This window comes from Siphateles boraxobius, unplaced genomic scaffold, assembly GCF_051911475.1.
Source record: "Siphateles boraxobius isolate OS27281-9 unplaced genomic scaffold, OSU_SipBor_1 22, whole genome shotgun sequence".
In the NCBI taxonomy this organism is placed as follows: domain Eukaryota; kingdom Metazoa; phylum Chordata; class Actinopteri; order Cypriniformes; family Leuciscidae; genus Siphateles; species Siphateles boraxobius.
The window spans coordinates 36,834,386-36,850,476 of NW_027508833.1; the positions used below are offsets into that span (position 1 = coordinate 36,834,386).

General features: G+C 40.4%; 1 protein-coding gene across 5 annotated transcripts in view; it reads right to left on the reverse strand.

Moving 5' to 3' along the window:
* Positions 1-750: 750 nt before the first annotated feature.
* LOC143747331 (uncharacterized) overlaps positions 751-16,091 on the reverse strand; it is a 111,408-nt gene continuing 96,067 nt past the window's right edge. For 2 of the 5 annotated variants that reach the window (XM_077240063.1, XM_077240064.1), the window contains exons 3-5: positions 2,293-2,406; positions 2,017-2,049; positions 751-892 (exon numbers count right to left, since the gene is read on the reverse strand). In XM_077240063.1, the coding sequence (XP_077096178.1) occupies positions 878-892; positions 2,017-2,049; positions 2,293-2,406 (162 nt within the window). In that variant the 3' untranslated portion in view covers positions 751-877. Of the gene's footprint in view, positions 893-2,016; positions 2,050-2,292; positions 2,407-7,863; positions 8,042-16,091 lie in introns of those variants that run through there. The other 3 variants (XM_077240066.1, XM_077240067.1, XM_077240065.1) reach the window with 3 other exon arrangements.

Here is a 16,091-nt window from a genome sequence, read left to right on the forward strand (position 1 = left end):
AGTATATTTGATTTACTGTAAATTTAAACTTCCACAACTTTTTCATACTTTCATTTTTTGAAGTGTGCTTAGTGCTTTCTTTAAAACAAGACCAAACTCGCGTCTATATTCCAAGCGCATTCTTAAATTACAACCCAATTTAAAGTTTGAATAGTGCATTTTAATGTCCATTCTCAAAAACGGGGGTGACAGAAAGAATGTTTAAATGAATAATTCCTTTTACAGTGTTCTGTGTTCTATTTCATTGTAAATAGTGAATGTGGGAGGCAAAACAATGATGTGCACCCACGCCAAAAAGGAAAAGAAATGAGGTCATTGCCATGTTGTATGAATATTGTAAAATACTATCTATCTATCTACAGTATCCCAGCAAACAAATTTAGGTTCTGGGAACGTTCTGGGAACGTTAGTTTTTGGTTCCCAGAACGTTCCTAGAACTTTCCCTTAACGTTAGGGGAACGTTCCCGGAACGTTTTCCTTACGTTATAAAAATGGAACCTAAAAATAACCTACATGGAACGTTCCTATAACGTTCTTGTTTGGTTCCCAAAAAAATAACCTCATGGGACCATTCGGGAACGTTAGGGGAACGTTCTGTGTTTGCTGGGATCCACCTATCTACAAGCACCATGCACTCCACCTTTCCTTGTAAGTTATATTAAAACCCGTGCAGAGGTGTGTTTTGACATCTTTCAGGCTATAGTGGGATACAGTGGGGACTTGACCTCTGAGCAGCAGGAGAAACGCCTCTCTGCAGGTCACGGGGTTGACCTCTGACCTCTCCGGATATGTCTCTGCGGGGAGAGGAGCGGTGAGGAGTCATGGGAAATACAGGCGACAGCAGGGGCCATGTCTTTAACCAGATGGCAGGCTCAGATTAGTCATGTCCGCCCTGCTTGACAAAAAGACAAGCACAGCCCTATCAAATCTGTCATTTCTCACACACATCCTCTAAAGGTGAGTGATACAAAAGCAACAACAACAAAAACATCATGGGATATTCTACAAAGCGACAGTGCAGTGAGTTGTTGTTCCAATCAATGATGTCATCATCTGTCTTCTCAGCAGCATGTAAGATAATTAGCTGAGTTCAGTGTCGACGATAACAAAATTTTGCCCTCATCAAGAAAGGATGTTGAATCATTTTGGAAATGAAATTGAGATGCATTAATACTGTAGATTAGATTGGCTTCCGAAATGTTATGAATGTTTGGACACTTATAAAACAATGCATACAAAAGGGCATAAAAAAATCTACATTAAAAAAAAAATAATAATAATTTTGCTTAACTTGATTCAAATGTAGACTGTGAGATTTCTGTGAATTTTCTCCCCAAACCAGTTAAGCACAAACCATGTCCCACAGCCAATACTTTATTGGACATGACAATAACGATGGTAGCACATCCTAATGAATAGCATAACTGTTTGTCACGACCGGACCTATAAATGATTTTTCTGAACTCTGAAATGAACCCATTCATTGTACTTGAAAGATAACTGTATGATGGAGTTGACTGATGAAATCGGCTGTGGAGCCAGGTTTGCTCTTAACTCATTTGGGGGGAAAACATCAGTATGTTAAGTTTTCTTAACATAAAATGACCTCAACTCAAAAACCTTGTGTAATAAAACCCTAACTGAACTGAGCACTAAAATTAAACACGTAAAAATGATTCAAAGATGATGAATAAAGATGATCTCTTGCTGTTTAACTAGAAATAGCCCACATTTTAGCATGCTAAACTTCCATGCAAAAGCTCCACTCTTCAGCACAATAGTACTGGAACTCTTCTAAACTCACAATACTAGAACATTAAACACTAACAAATCCTCTATTTTTATTTTTTCTTAAAAACACACATTTAATTTCAATATTTACTCACCATATCCACTTTCAGTTAACGTAACAAAAATTATTAATGTTGTTCCAACACAAATTAACTAACTGCCATTTTTCATATTTAAAGGGATGGTGCACCCAAATATTTTTTATTTCTGTCATAATTTACTCACCCTCGTGGTTTTCCAAACTTGATTTTCTTTCTTCTGCAGGACAAAAAAAAAAAAAAAAAAAAAAAGATATTTTGAGGAATGTTGTTAATCAGTTTGTATTCCTATTAACTTCCATTGTATTTTTGCCCATACATTGGAAGTCAGTGGGAACTTAAAGTGTTACCAACATTCCTCAAAATATCTTCTTTTTTCTTTCACAGCTCATTTTAATTAAGTAAACTGAACAAGGAGCAAAACCAATATAGTTAAGTGTAAAACGGGCAAAACTTTTCTGACCTTACAGCCATGCAGGACGGATGCAGCACGACAGATTGCTGGGGAATGTGAGGCATATTTTAGAAGAGGGAAACGTAGCGAGAGAGAAGGAGAAGGACCACGGCCCCTCCAGCCCTAGAGAGAGCAGAAAACAGGACAAGGTTAATGTACTATGACAGACAGGAGCCAACAACTCTCTTTAATGTTGTCCCGTTAGGACGCCCCCAGTGCAAGCATCTTTCGCATCCTTTAGGAGCCTCTCTGCCAACAACTGGTGGGGGAGAGAGCTGCGGACCAGCTGCCAAACATGACATTTGCTGGCGAGGGCCACTGAACCTCAGCAGGTGACATCTGTGGAACAGCCTTTCATCCCCCGTGCCTGGCAGTGGAAGGGTACCTGCGCGAGGCCCCGGAGAGGGAGAGATGAATGTGCTCCTTCTCTCTCCCCCAGCTGGGGCTCCACGTAGCCACACGGCCGGGGCGGCCCATGCTCCCCGGCTTCCAGAGGCAACATCTGCACCCACTGTTGCCTTTGTCCCCATCAGCAACCGATAACATGTGGCCTTCCAGTGCAATTTAAACAGGGGCTGATCATTACAGGGATGAATAAATACTATCATCATGAGAGTTTATTGCTTCATATCAGCTGTTTGATCAAATATGTATAACCGAGCCAGGCGGCTATGAGGCGAATATCAAGAGCTGCCCGATAGTGCGCTGCGATGGTGATTTGTAGGGAAAGTAGTTGGCAGCGGATCAGAAAAATATTTCATTTAACAGCCACTGACATGGAAGAGGATGTTAAGAGCTAAATATCAAGGTGTTTTGCAACTTGATGTCTTTTATGAAAAATGGCTTTTCGTAATGCCTTATAATACACACTTACCATGAGTAGCATTTAAGTCAAGTCAAGAAACATTTGTATAGCATATTATACGGTACAGATTGTTTCAAAGCAGCTTCAAATTGGTAAACAGGAAAATAATGATCAATGATGGAAGATATGATGATCAGATTTAAGATAAATTCAAATGATGTTGTAAAGAACGTCTACAGAAGACAATAGTGTCATTATTCAGCTCAATTCAGTTCTATGTTGATTTAATTCAGTACAATAACTGTGCAAATTTAATAAATTATGAAATGACAATTCAGCTAAGCATCTCTACAGAAGACAATAGTGTCAGAAGTCAATTCAATGTTGATTCAATTCAGTTCAATAACAGTGTCAATGCAGCAAAGTTAGTGTCACTGCTATTAAAGTAGGGCTACAACAAATTATTATTTTGATAATTGATTAATCTGACGATGATTAGAACAATTAATCAACGATTATTTCACTGCTAAATCAGTAGGCTTGATTATCCATCTTTTGCAATTAGTTAAAATATTGAGCTATACTACCTATTCTAACCAATAAATACAACTTAAAAAATCACTTCAGCTTTTAAAAACGTCTTTTTAATGAACTTCGAGACAACTGAATAGACTAATACTCCTCAGAAGTCATCAATAGTCCAACTGCTACAATGACTGGTGTTGTGTTTTTATTAAGGCTGGACATTGACACAAAATTCTATTCATAAGCTTGCAATTGGATTCCAATATATATTAAATATCAATTAATTTGGATAAATATATGATAAGGTACAGTACATAATTTCTCTCAAGGAAAAAACTTTTAAAAATGATGTAAACTACAGGGAACCCAGTCAGCTTGTAAATTACTATAATATTAAAGGTTAAAATAAGCAACTAATTCAGATACAATTTCATTTAATGCAATTTTTATAATAATAAATAACAATAAAATATTTTTTTAATAATAGTAAAAATATGATTTTGTAATATAGAGAGTTACTAGAGTTAATTTACTAGAGGGAGGTGGTCTGTAATCAGTAATCAATTAAAACAGGTCTAGCATCAATTGTTGCTTACATTCTGGTGCATTTGTCTTTGCTCAGCAACTTTAAATGAATGCTAATTAATATGACACTGGTGCACTTGCCCCGTGTCTCTGATGTCACTCAGTCTCCACGAGTTCCTGACAGCATTTCCTCCAAATATGCTCGTAATTGGCAACCCATGGTGAACTGACACACACAATTAAATCCAATTCTCATCATGCAGCCTTTACATCGGGTCAAGTTTAGAAACCATTATACAAATTGAGGGCAGACATTTACTAAGCGTTTCATAGTCATTGAGGGTCTTTGTCAGCATGGCATTTAGGTAATATGGCAATCTTTTTTATTCCTTTTTTTTCAGTTTTTGAGTCAAATTAATTTTGACTTTGAAATTTTTCAATGACAGTCAAACACATTTACCCCTTTAAAATTACAAGTTGTGAATTTATTTGTTTTTTTAATTTATTGAAATCAGCATGAATTAAAGACCGCAACAAACACTACCACTGCCACCATATACAGTATAATTGTTCTTTTGCATTACAATAATGGGAATTTAAAGAAAATTAATTGTCATGAAAATTCAGGTCACAAAATAAAGTCTCGGTTACGTATGTAACCCTCGTTCCCTGAGTAGGGAACGGAGACGTTACGTCGGATGACGACGCATGGGGGTTTCGCTTAGAACACCTATCGACTTCGAGTATTACAAAACGAGCCAATGGCGTTGAAATGCCATGGGTCTGCGGAATTTGCATAGCGTATCTCCGCCCCACGCGCGTGGGTATAAAGGAGAGACGCCGGCAAAGGCAGATCATGTCTTCGCTGAGGAGCCGAGACATAACTGAGGCACTACCCAGCGGTACAGCGGAAGTGGCAGGGAGACGTAACGTAACGTCCCTGAGTAGGGAACGAGGGTTACATACTTAACTGAGACGTTCCCTTTCGTAGTCACTCCGAGTTACGTCGGATGACGACGAATGGGGGTCCCTGTGAAATCACGCCACCTTCACAGCTGTCTTCCAATGCCCTGCGAAAGTCTGATCCCCCTGTCGTGATACTGGCACGGACGAAGGAGTCCTACTTAACACAGGAATACCAAGGTACACTGGGAAGCATATCTTAGAGGAAACATGCCGCAGCATGCCTACCCGTAGGGAGGACTTAAGAACACACATATGACCGGAGGGCTTCATATGGAGGAACGCTGGAGTGACCAGTCCGAGGGGTGGCAACTTTCAACTCCAGGAGTGGCAAGGTGGCTTGCCGAGGGAAAGACACATGCTCAAGGAGGCTTACAGTGGAAATACACATGTGGGGGTTACTCAGGGGAGGAACCATGCACACGGAGGCACCTAGCCGACGCACAGGCAATAGACACTGGCGCCAGCGTCAACAGTGCTGGAGGAACTCAGGGCTTCAGAGAGGAAAGCTCACCTGAGGAATATCGCACGTATCCAGTCCGTGGAGTGGAATGGCGAGCAAGCGAAGACACCTGAGCGGGTCCAGTACTAGCTGACTGAAGCGAGTACACAAGAGGACACAGGCTCCACTCGGAGATTATAAAATCTGGCGAATGTGTTGGGTGTCGCCCAGCCTGCAGCTCTACAGATGTCTGTTAGCGAGGCGCCATGCGCTAGAGCCCAAGAGGAAGCCACACTCCGGGTGGAGTGGGCTGTCACACCAAGGGGGCACGGTCGGCCTTGCTGTTGGTAAGCCAAAGCAATGGCGTCCACTATCCAGTGGGACAACCTCTGCTTTGAGAGAGCCTTTCCCTTCAGTCTCCCACCAAAACAGACAAAGAGCTGGTCTGAGGTCCTGAAACACTGCGTCCTGTCTATGTAAGCACAGAGAGCGCGTACTGAACAGAGCAGTGCCAAGGCTGGGTCTGCCTCCTCCAGGGGCAGCGCTTGCAGGTTCACCACCTGGTCCCGGAAGGGAGTGGTGGGAACCTTGGGCACATAACCAGGCCGGGGTCTCAGGATCACGTGAGAGTGACCGGGTCCAAATTCCAGGCACGCTTCGTCAACGGAGAATGCGTGCAGGTCCCCTACCCTCTTGATGGAGGCCAATGCAACCAGGAGCGCTGTCTTCATAGACAGGAACTTAAGCTCAACTGATTGCAGAGGCTCAAAGGGAGCCCTCTGCAAGGCATTTAACACCACTGAGAGGTCCCAAGAGGAAACGAGAGGAGGGCGAGGAGGATTCAATCTCCTCGCTCCTCTCAGGAACCTGACGATCAGGTCGTGCTTCCCCATTCAACTCCGCGATGTTCAAGCGCACAGGGAGACACACTCACTGGCAGATCACTGCACAGATCCGCAGGCACTGTGAGCTCGCTCATCAGACTCAGGCACAGCCGTATGCACACCAGAGGGTGGAAGCTGTGACGAGTCGTCATTTCCAGAAGAATCAAGCCCACCTAGTGATGCTGCTACAGACACAGCATCGTCCTCTGTAGCTTATAATGAAAACACACGGGCCACCCGAGGGTAGACTCGTGGAATCATCAGTTCGCTAGCGGGCACCGTCATTAAAGAGGGGGGGCTGGGGCGTGGACACAGAGTCGGCGCCTTGTTCCAGACCAACACCCTCAGGTCACCCTGGCCACCAGCCGAAGATCGGGTGGTGGATGAGGGGACTCTCACTCTTGCGAGTTCATCGAGTCTCGACCTATCTATGACGCGATGATCACGTTCCCAGAGAGAACATGAGTCATCCACGAGCGCTGTTCAAGCATGATCAAAGCCCAAACACACCAGAAAGCGTTCATGCCCATCAGAGTCCGATACCAGTCCGCTGCAACCAGAAATGCACGGGCGAGCTGTCTTTAAAAAGACGTGCCACGTGCAAGCTCTTTTATGAGAGGAGAAAAAACTCCGCGATGTTGAAGCGCACAGGGAGACACACTCACTGGCAGATCACTGCACAGATCAGCAAGCACTGTGAGCTCGCTGCTGATCGCTGTCACACCAACACCGGAGAGAGAAGCTCGTCTCGTAGAGCGAAGTCAGAGATGGCTGTGGAGTGAAGAAATACTCTTGGCTCCGAAGCGAAAACATGATCTGCCTTTGCCGGCGTCTCTCCTTTATACCCACGCGGTGGGGCGGAGATACGCTATGCAAATTCCGCAGACCCATGGCATTTCATCGCCATTGGCTCGTTTTGTAATACTCGAAGTCGGTAGGTGTTCTAAGCGAAACCCCCATTCGTCGTCATCCGACGTAACTCGGAGTGACTACGAAAGGGAACAATATTTACTTCATATGACCAGAACATAAGCTAGGATTTTGTGAGAATAATCTATATATGATATTAAAAATATTTAGGATCATCTATTTAAAAAAGCAAACTTAACAGAACCTTTGTTTACAGTCGTGAGGGCCATCTTGAGGTGCTGTGGTCAGATGGTGTGTGTGCAAACATGGGCTTGATGGGGGCAGAGAGTGAACATGCTTCCCAAAGCTTTGCTTTCATCTTCATTTTCGACCCAGGTTAACGTCTCCTCGATGTTTCCACATAGGTGGGCCGCTGTACACCCGCAAGTGCCATGTTTAAAAAGGGCTCCTGCCTGCTGTTCCCCTTCCTCTGCCACCTCCCTGGGTGTGAACCTCAACGTGTTGGCTTGCAAACAAAGCTCAACATGAGGCGTGCTAGAAATGAAAGGAGATGAAAAGAGCAGAGAAGAGAGGAGCGCTGTGCCCTCCAAGAGATCCACACATGTGCAGAAGGGTGAGATCGTCATGCTAAAGATAGTGGTGCTTTGACAGCTCCCAACATCTTGAGGTGAAGTGTGCCATGTGCTGAGTGTCTCTCAACTACTTCAGTCAGGTTTGCAGTCTTCCTTTCCAGTTTCATGCTGTCTGAAAAAGAAAAAAAGAGAAACATGCAATTTCATCATTCATTTTAAAGCGTCCGTGACCTCCTGTCTTTTACACAAAGACCTGGTGATACTCTTGCCAGTGTGATTACTACCAGCTTCCAGAAGTCTGCTTTAAGGTGTCACAGGTTGCTTATGAATAGACCAGAACTATTGTCAGTAACACATCTTCCTACACATTTAGAAATGCATAAACTATTAACTGAGGGCATGTAAATTGAATATACTGTAGTACGTAGCATTTCCATCCAAATTTGCTTTCACACAGACGACCTGCCAAGAGGCTGTTAGTTTCTTGAGAGGGAAGGGCAAAGGATTAAAATATTTCAAGAAAACCAAAAGGAAAAAAAAAACATGCATAACAGTAAACGAAAAATATAAAGGCGTGAAAAACAAGGCATAAAAACACATACATTCATGCCAGTGTCATGCAAATGTGTTATGAAGTGTTATGAAACATGCATAGCTACAGGTCAGTAGAATATATGGATGTTGTGCTTGATATGTAAAGGTCAGTGACTTTTTATTCGCATCTATTAATTTATTTATAAGTTTATAAAAGACCTTTACAGTGAAGCATGTTTTTAATTTCTGAAATTTTTACAGAACTGCCGAACTAATTATAAAAAAAACAAAAAATTGTCCACCAGATTAAAGTTATGTGGTGCAATGAACATGCAGAATAATAATAATAAATACAACAGGAACATATGTCATAGAGAGGAACCTCAAGTCATCAAATTTCTTAAAATATCAAATAACTTGAAATCTTTATTACACGGCAAGATTAGTTCAGGTTGTAAAATGTGATGTGGTTTGACTACTCAAAAACTTAATTATTGCCTATTTATGACTTAATAATTCATGATATTTGTAAAAAGAAAATTACCGTGACAAATATATATACTATGAGGATGAAGTGTACACTTATATGTATTCAAGGTGTAAAGAAAAATATGTTATTACTTTTTAAATTATGGTCACACCACATGGCATTTTCAGAGTTATTAAATTGCTTTTAAAAGCAATTTTTAAAATCATTTAAAAACCATAAAACCATATAAAATACCAACATCAATACAAACATGAATAATAATAACAATACTACTATACTACTACTACTACTACTACTAATAATAATAATAATAATAATAATAATAATAATAATAATAATAATAATAATAGAGCATTTTCTGGAATTCTAAATAAATTTATCTCATAACATTTTAAGAAAATGACCAATAGTAATAATGAAAATTATAATAAAAATAATTGTTTTGTGTTCGTTAAAGTTAAAGTGGATTATTCCCATACAGTAGTTCATATGATAAACTACACCTGTGATTACTCTGTTAGGACACCTGTGTGAAATTGAGGGTGACTTCATACGTCCACCAAAAATCACCTGATGGTTCAAAGTCATTGCAAAAATTGCTCAGTAAACTACTTGGTGATCATTTATTAGCTAATTCAATGCCATTCAAACATTTTAAGTATGACTTAAACATCAAAACACATTTTTAGGTCTTTACATGCATTTATGTGTTCTCAGATTAGACCTCTTGGTTTCACTTTCACCTGTATTGGTCTTCCCTCCTCCAGCAGATATTTTGCTTCAAGCTCAGCCGCACTTTGACCCTCACTCAGCTCATGAAGGTCACGAGAAGAGAGCAGCAGAGGTAGAACACTGTCTCCACTTTAAACAGCCTCTCACTCACAGAAGACAAACCAGCGCTAATCCACGCTGAGACAGGGCAGGCACGGGGGGAAATATGAGTGTGTGTGCCTATTATGTTACTTCGACAGATCTTTATGTTCTCAGAGCTGGTGTCTCAGTCAGTGCTGGTAGAGGTGGAGAGGAGATGGAGGAGATATGTCTGGCGCCTCTGGGGAGAGACTGCAGACCTTATCGTGGGGTTTGTGCCGTGTGTTGAGGCAGGACCTTTGAGAGCGGGGTCCTAAGTACAAGTGAGAGGAAAATACTCCACGGAGAACGTTTTGGCTGCTGTCCCTGTGAATCTGCCTGCTAAATGACTCTTGTTATTGTTAGCTAAATAGCACAGAGGGTACCAGGAGTGAATGTAACATAGGAAGGCCGTCCAAAACACAGAGCAGACCCAGGTGAACATGGACAGAGCGTGTTTAATCAGCTCTTTAATGGAACTGTGACTTAAGAATGATAAACAAGCTGATACAGTTTGTTAGAATTAAAATGATTAATGACAAATTAAACATGATAGTTAGTTTTGTTGCTTGCTGACGTTATAAATAATGCTGTAATTAAGGGTTTGGGATTTGAATAAACCACTAAGCTTAAAGTCGGCATGAAATCAAAATTGACAAGTTTTATTTTTTATGGAATATTGCTGTATTTGTTTATCTGTGCACATAATTATTATTTCTTCATGTGCCCTAATCATTTTTAATCAAAATATCTTCCCCTCCCACCGCAGTGACATCCCTTCTCTTCCCTGATGATGTGTTTACAGCCGGGACAACCTGTCATTCACATGACATCACAGCAATATTAAACCACAACCATCCAATCAATTCCCCATGGACAAAATCAAGCCCCGCCCAACAGTTTTTCTGGTTGGAGAAGCCGTTTCACACAGTTATACGTCACAATAGTGAAGAAAAGACTAATTGCAACTTCTGTTTCATACCGGTTTTAAGTATTCAACTTTGGTACACCCTACGGTCTTATGGACTTAACGGATATGCGGCGGCCATTGTAAGTTCACAAGACCACGAGCCTTGGGACAGGGCCTTGGTGAGGAGAGGTGTGCTAATACTTATGCAGGTGATAGGAAATAATTTTTTGCTTGGCTTGGCAGTTGATAATGTGGTCAAAACGTTGCATTTACTTATTGTAGGAGGAACACAAGTCATATCTAGGGACCGGAAGATCTAACACACTCTCATTGCCATTTGTTTTGACAAATTGGTGGCTAATTCATATAAATTTGTATGATCTCATTCGTACGTTTTGGTTTAGGGGTGGACCTTTATTCTTAGAAAAATTTCTATAGAAATCACATCATACAAAATCAACATCTTATGAAATAGTAATTTTCTCAAGAGATAGGTTTGGAAAATATTTTTTTGGGTGGCATTGCAACAGCACAGTGTCAGGTTAAGTGTTTTGAAAAGTTTGAGGTTGCTTTCACTCTGCGGTCCAAGCCCGGGTGCGATTGTTCCCATTTATTTAACTAAATACACCATAATCAGCTAAAACGAATGCACAGGTTACTTTACTTCCTGAACAAATGCGCACCCGAGTCCGTGTTGCTTTCACATTAACGAGAACCGCGGCATGGTTCGAGTGCAACCGAACTCAGACCACCTCCTCCAGGTAGTCTCGAGTTCGGGACTCCAATGCGCACCCGGGTCCGCATGACAGCGTTCATATTAGCGATTTTTCATGCGAACCGTGCCCCGTTCCGAACTAAACTCCCAGTGTGAAAGCAACCTGAGATAAAAAAATGTATCTCCCTGTCATGATTTGATCTGGTTTCCTAGTCTGTACCTCAGCTACTGATTCTGTTCACCTGTTCTGTTAATTAGTTCTCCATGTTATTTAAACCTTGTGTTTCCAGAGGTCATTGCTTGGATTCGTCAATTGTTGGGTCTGTCCTTCCTCCTGCGTTTCCTGGTGTTTTCTGAGTTGGATTATTGAATTAAAGCACACGTACATACACTATAGCACACTATAAATAGCAATATGCTATAGCACACGTATGTTTCCACTTGAACTGGTAATCTGTTGTTTACAAACATCTGATAAACATCTTTAAAAAGCAGTTTTAAATGTTGTTAAATCATAAACATTTTCCAAATGTCTATTTAACATCTGGCAGGTAACGTCTTAGATATGTATTGCATATTTATCTTTCTGATGAAAACACACACACATAAAATATTCTCTGATACGTGCTATCAGGGTGGTAACCACCCAAAACACCCTATCATTTTGGAGGTGACTTTCGCACAGAATAGCACCACTCACAGATATGTAAAAATCTACATGTTTTCATCCACTGTTAAAATGTAAAGAAAAACATTATAATAACCTGTGATAACATTGGTCAGTCAATTTACATACGTTTTTTTCAATAAACTGAGTTTATACTCATAATTTTTGTTAATATGATTAACGGTTCTACTTAATGGAGCTTTCCGTGCAATAATTCTGCAAGCTGTAATCCTCTCACAGTGAAAGAGCTCTGCTTTGATTTGGATCACCATGAATCTTTGTGAGAGCTCTTATGACCCTCATCTTTGGTGGGCTGAGAGTGGTGCCCTGCTGTACACCCCTGAGAGAGTAAACATACAGAGAGAGGCTCCAGTCTCTGAGACGCAGATGCCCTGATATGGCCTACATATCCGATTAGCTCACTGGATCAATATTGGGCCCTACTTCAGTCTAATATACAGCAATATGACATAAATAAATAGAGACAATAGCTGGACAGATTGCTGGATCAAACATTACCAGTTAAATTGCTGGTATTTAGGAACATTGTCCATTTAAATATCTAATTTTGTGTCCTTTTAAATTATTTTGTTTAATTGTATAAATGCATACTTATTATTGTCCACACTGCCCCATTCCCATTCACACCTATCCAGACGGTATATGGCTCTAATTATTCTTGTCTTTATTATATTTAATGATGCTTTTCTGGTCACTCTAATAATGCCTAATTTCTTTGATCAAGCTTCTCTTGGATCAAACTTCTTCTTGGATCTATTATACATAATAGGGCATCAGTAATGTCATAGACAGACATCTTTTGGAGGTCATTAGGTCAGATGATGACCTATATGAGGAACATGACTGTACAGGAGGAGATACACAACCTATGGAGCAAACATGACAACACATCCTTACACACTGCTAAACTAATTCAGGGGTGTACACAAAAATGAGGTAAAAAATCTCGATAGCTTCTTAAAACACATATCTAAGCATTAAAAGAATATTAAGGGAGTACATTAGACCACCTCGATTGCTTATATAGTTGGAGGATTAAGGGCTTGTATGACAGAGTTTTAAGAAGGACTGCAGCTTTTCTAAAGGCAAAGAGTTGGGTTACTCCTTATTAGGTCATTGAAATTAATACACCAATGTTATTTAGGCATTACTTAAGTGTGCATGTGATCAATAGACTGCTTGGAAGAGTCCATGAGCAATTCAAACTGTCTACTCATGCAACAACAAACAGGTTGGTGGTCAGGTAGTGGAAAACCCTCAACACAAGTGTTTAGGTTGTTACGCTTTATCAGTACATTTCATCCCGGTGTACTATAAATGTTTAATTCATAGACTTAGAAGTTAAAAGGCAACATTCCTTCCACATAATCCAAAGGCAAGATCTGTTTTATTCTATTCATAATTCATCCAAATTATGTTAACTCCTTAAGAAATAGTGGGGCAGTAATTTTGCCCAGTGTGTACATTGTGTCTGCTCTGCATACAGATATAAATCAGAAGTGGCGGCCCACTGAAAGAGTCCAATAAAGCCGGCAAAGACTCCCAGTGAAGCAGATACTTTACACAGGCCCACCCCCTCCGCCGAGAGACTGCTTGGTTGAGCGACTGTAATTCCTCTGAAGGAAATTCATTAGGATTTGTCACTTCAACTAACCTGCAAGTCTTATATCACATGAACACACACAAACACATTAATTAAAACAAACAGCACAGACATGACCGGCACCTCTAAAGACGACTGTTAATACAATAAATGTGCTGAAGATTTAGATGGGAATGAAAGGTTAGAATTTATGGTCAAAGTGTGTTTGGCTATGATTGCACTCTCTTGGTCCGGCGGCAAGGATTAAGTAGTTACAGAAGGCCTCCCACAATCCCCTTCCCTTGTTTGGAATTTAAGCTGTGCTAGAAATGAAAGCGTAAGTTCTACCAGAAAGACTCCACTGCCACGTCATCAATTTATAATCTTGCGCAGCCAATCACAGCTTGACATCAAATACAAAAACACTGATCTTACCCTCCTATTTTGCTTGTAGGTGTCGTAGCGAAGTTCCTCTCCATCCTCCCCACCACCACCAGGATGGCTCCCGTCCACTCGTCCGGGGGAAGTTAACTTCAAGACAGGGCCTACGCCAAAGAACTTTGAGACGAAGCTTGTCGAGCGAGTTTATTTTGTCTGTAAAATCATTTTACAATATAAAATCCATTCATACGAGAATCCTCCCGAGTCTTTTTGGTAGAACCAGTTTAACCAGACTATATACTTAACCCAAGGACATTTTAATACATCAAAATACATACTTAATGTTATTAATTTTGGATAATGGTCAAATTTTTTTTTTTGTGAACAATTGTTTTTAAATTTAGTTTCATACTAACAGACAGAAAATAGAATAAACAAGGCACGTGTACAAAAAATACATTATACACACCCTCATTCCCTCACTCGCTCAACCCAAAAACTATGTACACACACCCACCCACACACATACATACACAAATAATACAAACAAAACTAACATAATTCTACATTTATCAAAACCCCCCCTACCCCCCTACTGAGTGATCTGCCATGTTTCCCTCCCCCTCCCGGCAAGAAGTTTAGTAACTTGAAGAGCTTCCGACCAAGATCTTATGGTCTTTTCCTTAGCACCGTGAGACCGTGCCACAGAGAGCTCTAAAGTAAGAATATCTAACAGCAAGTTCCACCAATGGTGTAGTGAAAGAATATGTGGTGGTTTCCACCGTATTATCAGGAGTTTCTTTGCAGCAGTTAGGCCAAAAAGCCAAATTCTTTTTTCATGCAAAGACATCGGAACTCGAGAGTTATCATTTAACAAGCATGTAACAAGTTTTCCCATAGCGTAAGCTACTTACGCAATACTCGTTCCCTCCTCTCAGGGAACCGAGGTTACGTTAGTAACCGAGTCGTTATCATTTAACAAGCATAATACGGGACAGCAAGGAATCTCTTTACTGAGAATTTCAGATAAAGATTTAGTAACTTGTGACCAAAAGGACTGTACTTCAGAGCATTCCCAAAACAATAATAGTCACATTTCTGAAGGAGTGATATAAATGAATTCAATACTTTCTGATGAGCGTTGTGTGAACATTAAAATGCCCCTATTATGCTCTTTCGGATATTACCTTTCTTTTACTGTGTAATACAGCTATAATTGTAAATGTAAAAGGTCTGCAAAGATTCGAAGATCAAAGTGCACAACAAATTGAGTTATTGCCTCCCAAAATAAAGAACTGAATCTGAACTGCCTGAAATAATTCCAGTGTTACTTCCTGCAGGAACCCATGTGGTTTGTAACAAATTTGCATAATGCCCACGCATGGTCTTCATTGGCTAACCGCCAACATTTACTTTGACCCGTAGTTGTAGTTGTAGCTGAGGCCTGGAAGAGATTGGTTCATGTTGTCGACATGTCGAGAGGACGTCACTTTCTGTGCTGTGAAAGCAAATCCACTTTTCATGCGTTTTCTAAGAAAAACTCGGGCTCGAATTAATACAGTAAAATTAATGCCATCGTTACTGTTCGAATCACTGTGTGTACAAGTGGATGTAAGCCTTCAGAGCTAAAATTTAGATATGGTAATGGCCATTTGGTTTCCGACATGTGCTGTAAAACCAAAATACAACAGACTGAGCCGTCTCACCAATAAACTCGCGGAAAGGAGAGGTTTAGAGACTAAATCCTTTATCGAACCATTTCAGAGGTTGAGATTTCCTTGCTGAGAAAAAAGATGGTAATCCAATGTATATTATGAGAAAAGTTGTATAAATGTAATCCTATTGTAGGAGACCTTCAAAACAAAATTAGGAACCTTTAAAATAGCATGATGGGGCACTTTAAAAAAAAAATTACAATCTGTTGTATAAATCATAATAATAATGAACTCATTGTGGTACACTGGTACTTTTTATGAAAATTAATGCATTAAGTTACTTTTGCATTATTTTTTCTCATCGTTCGCTAACTCAGATCCTCCTCCGAAGTGGAAACACTATCTTAATTATATTCAT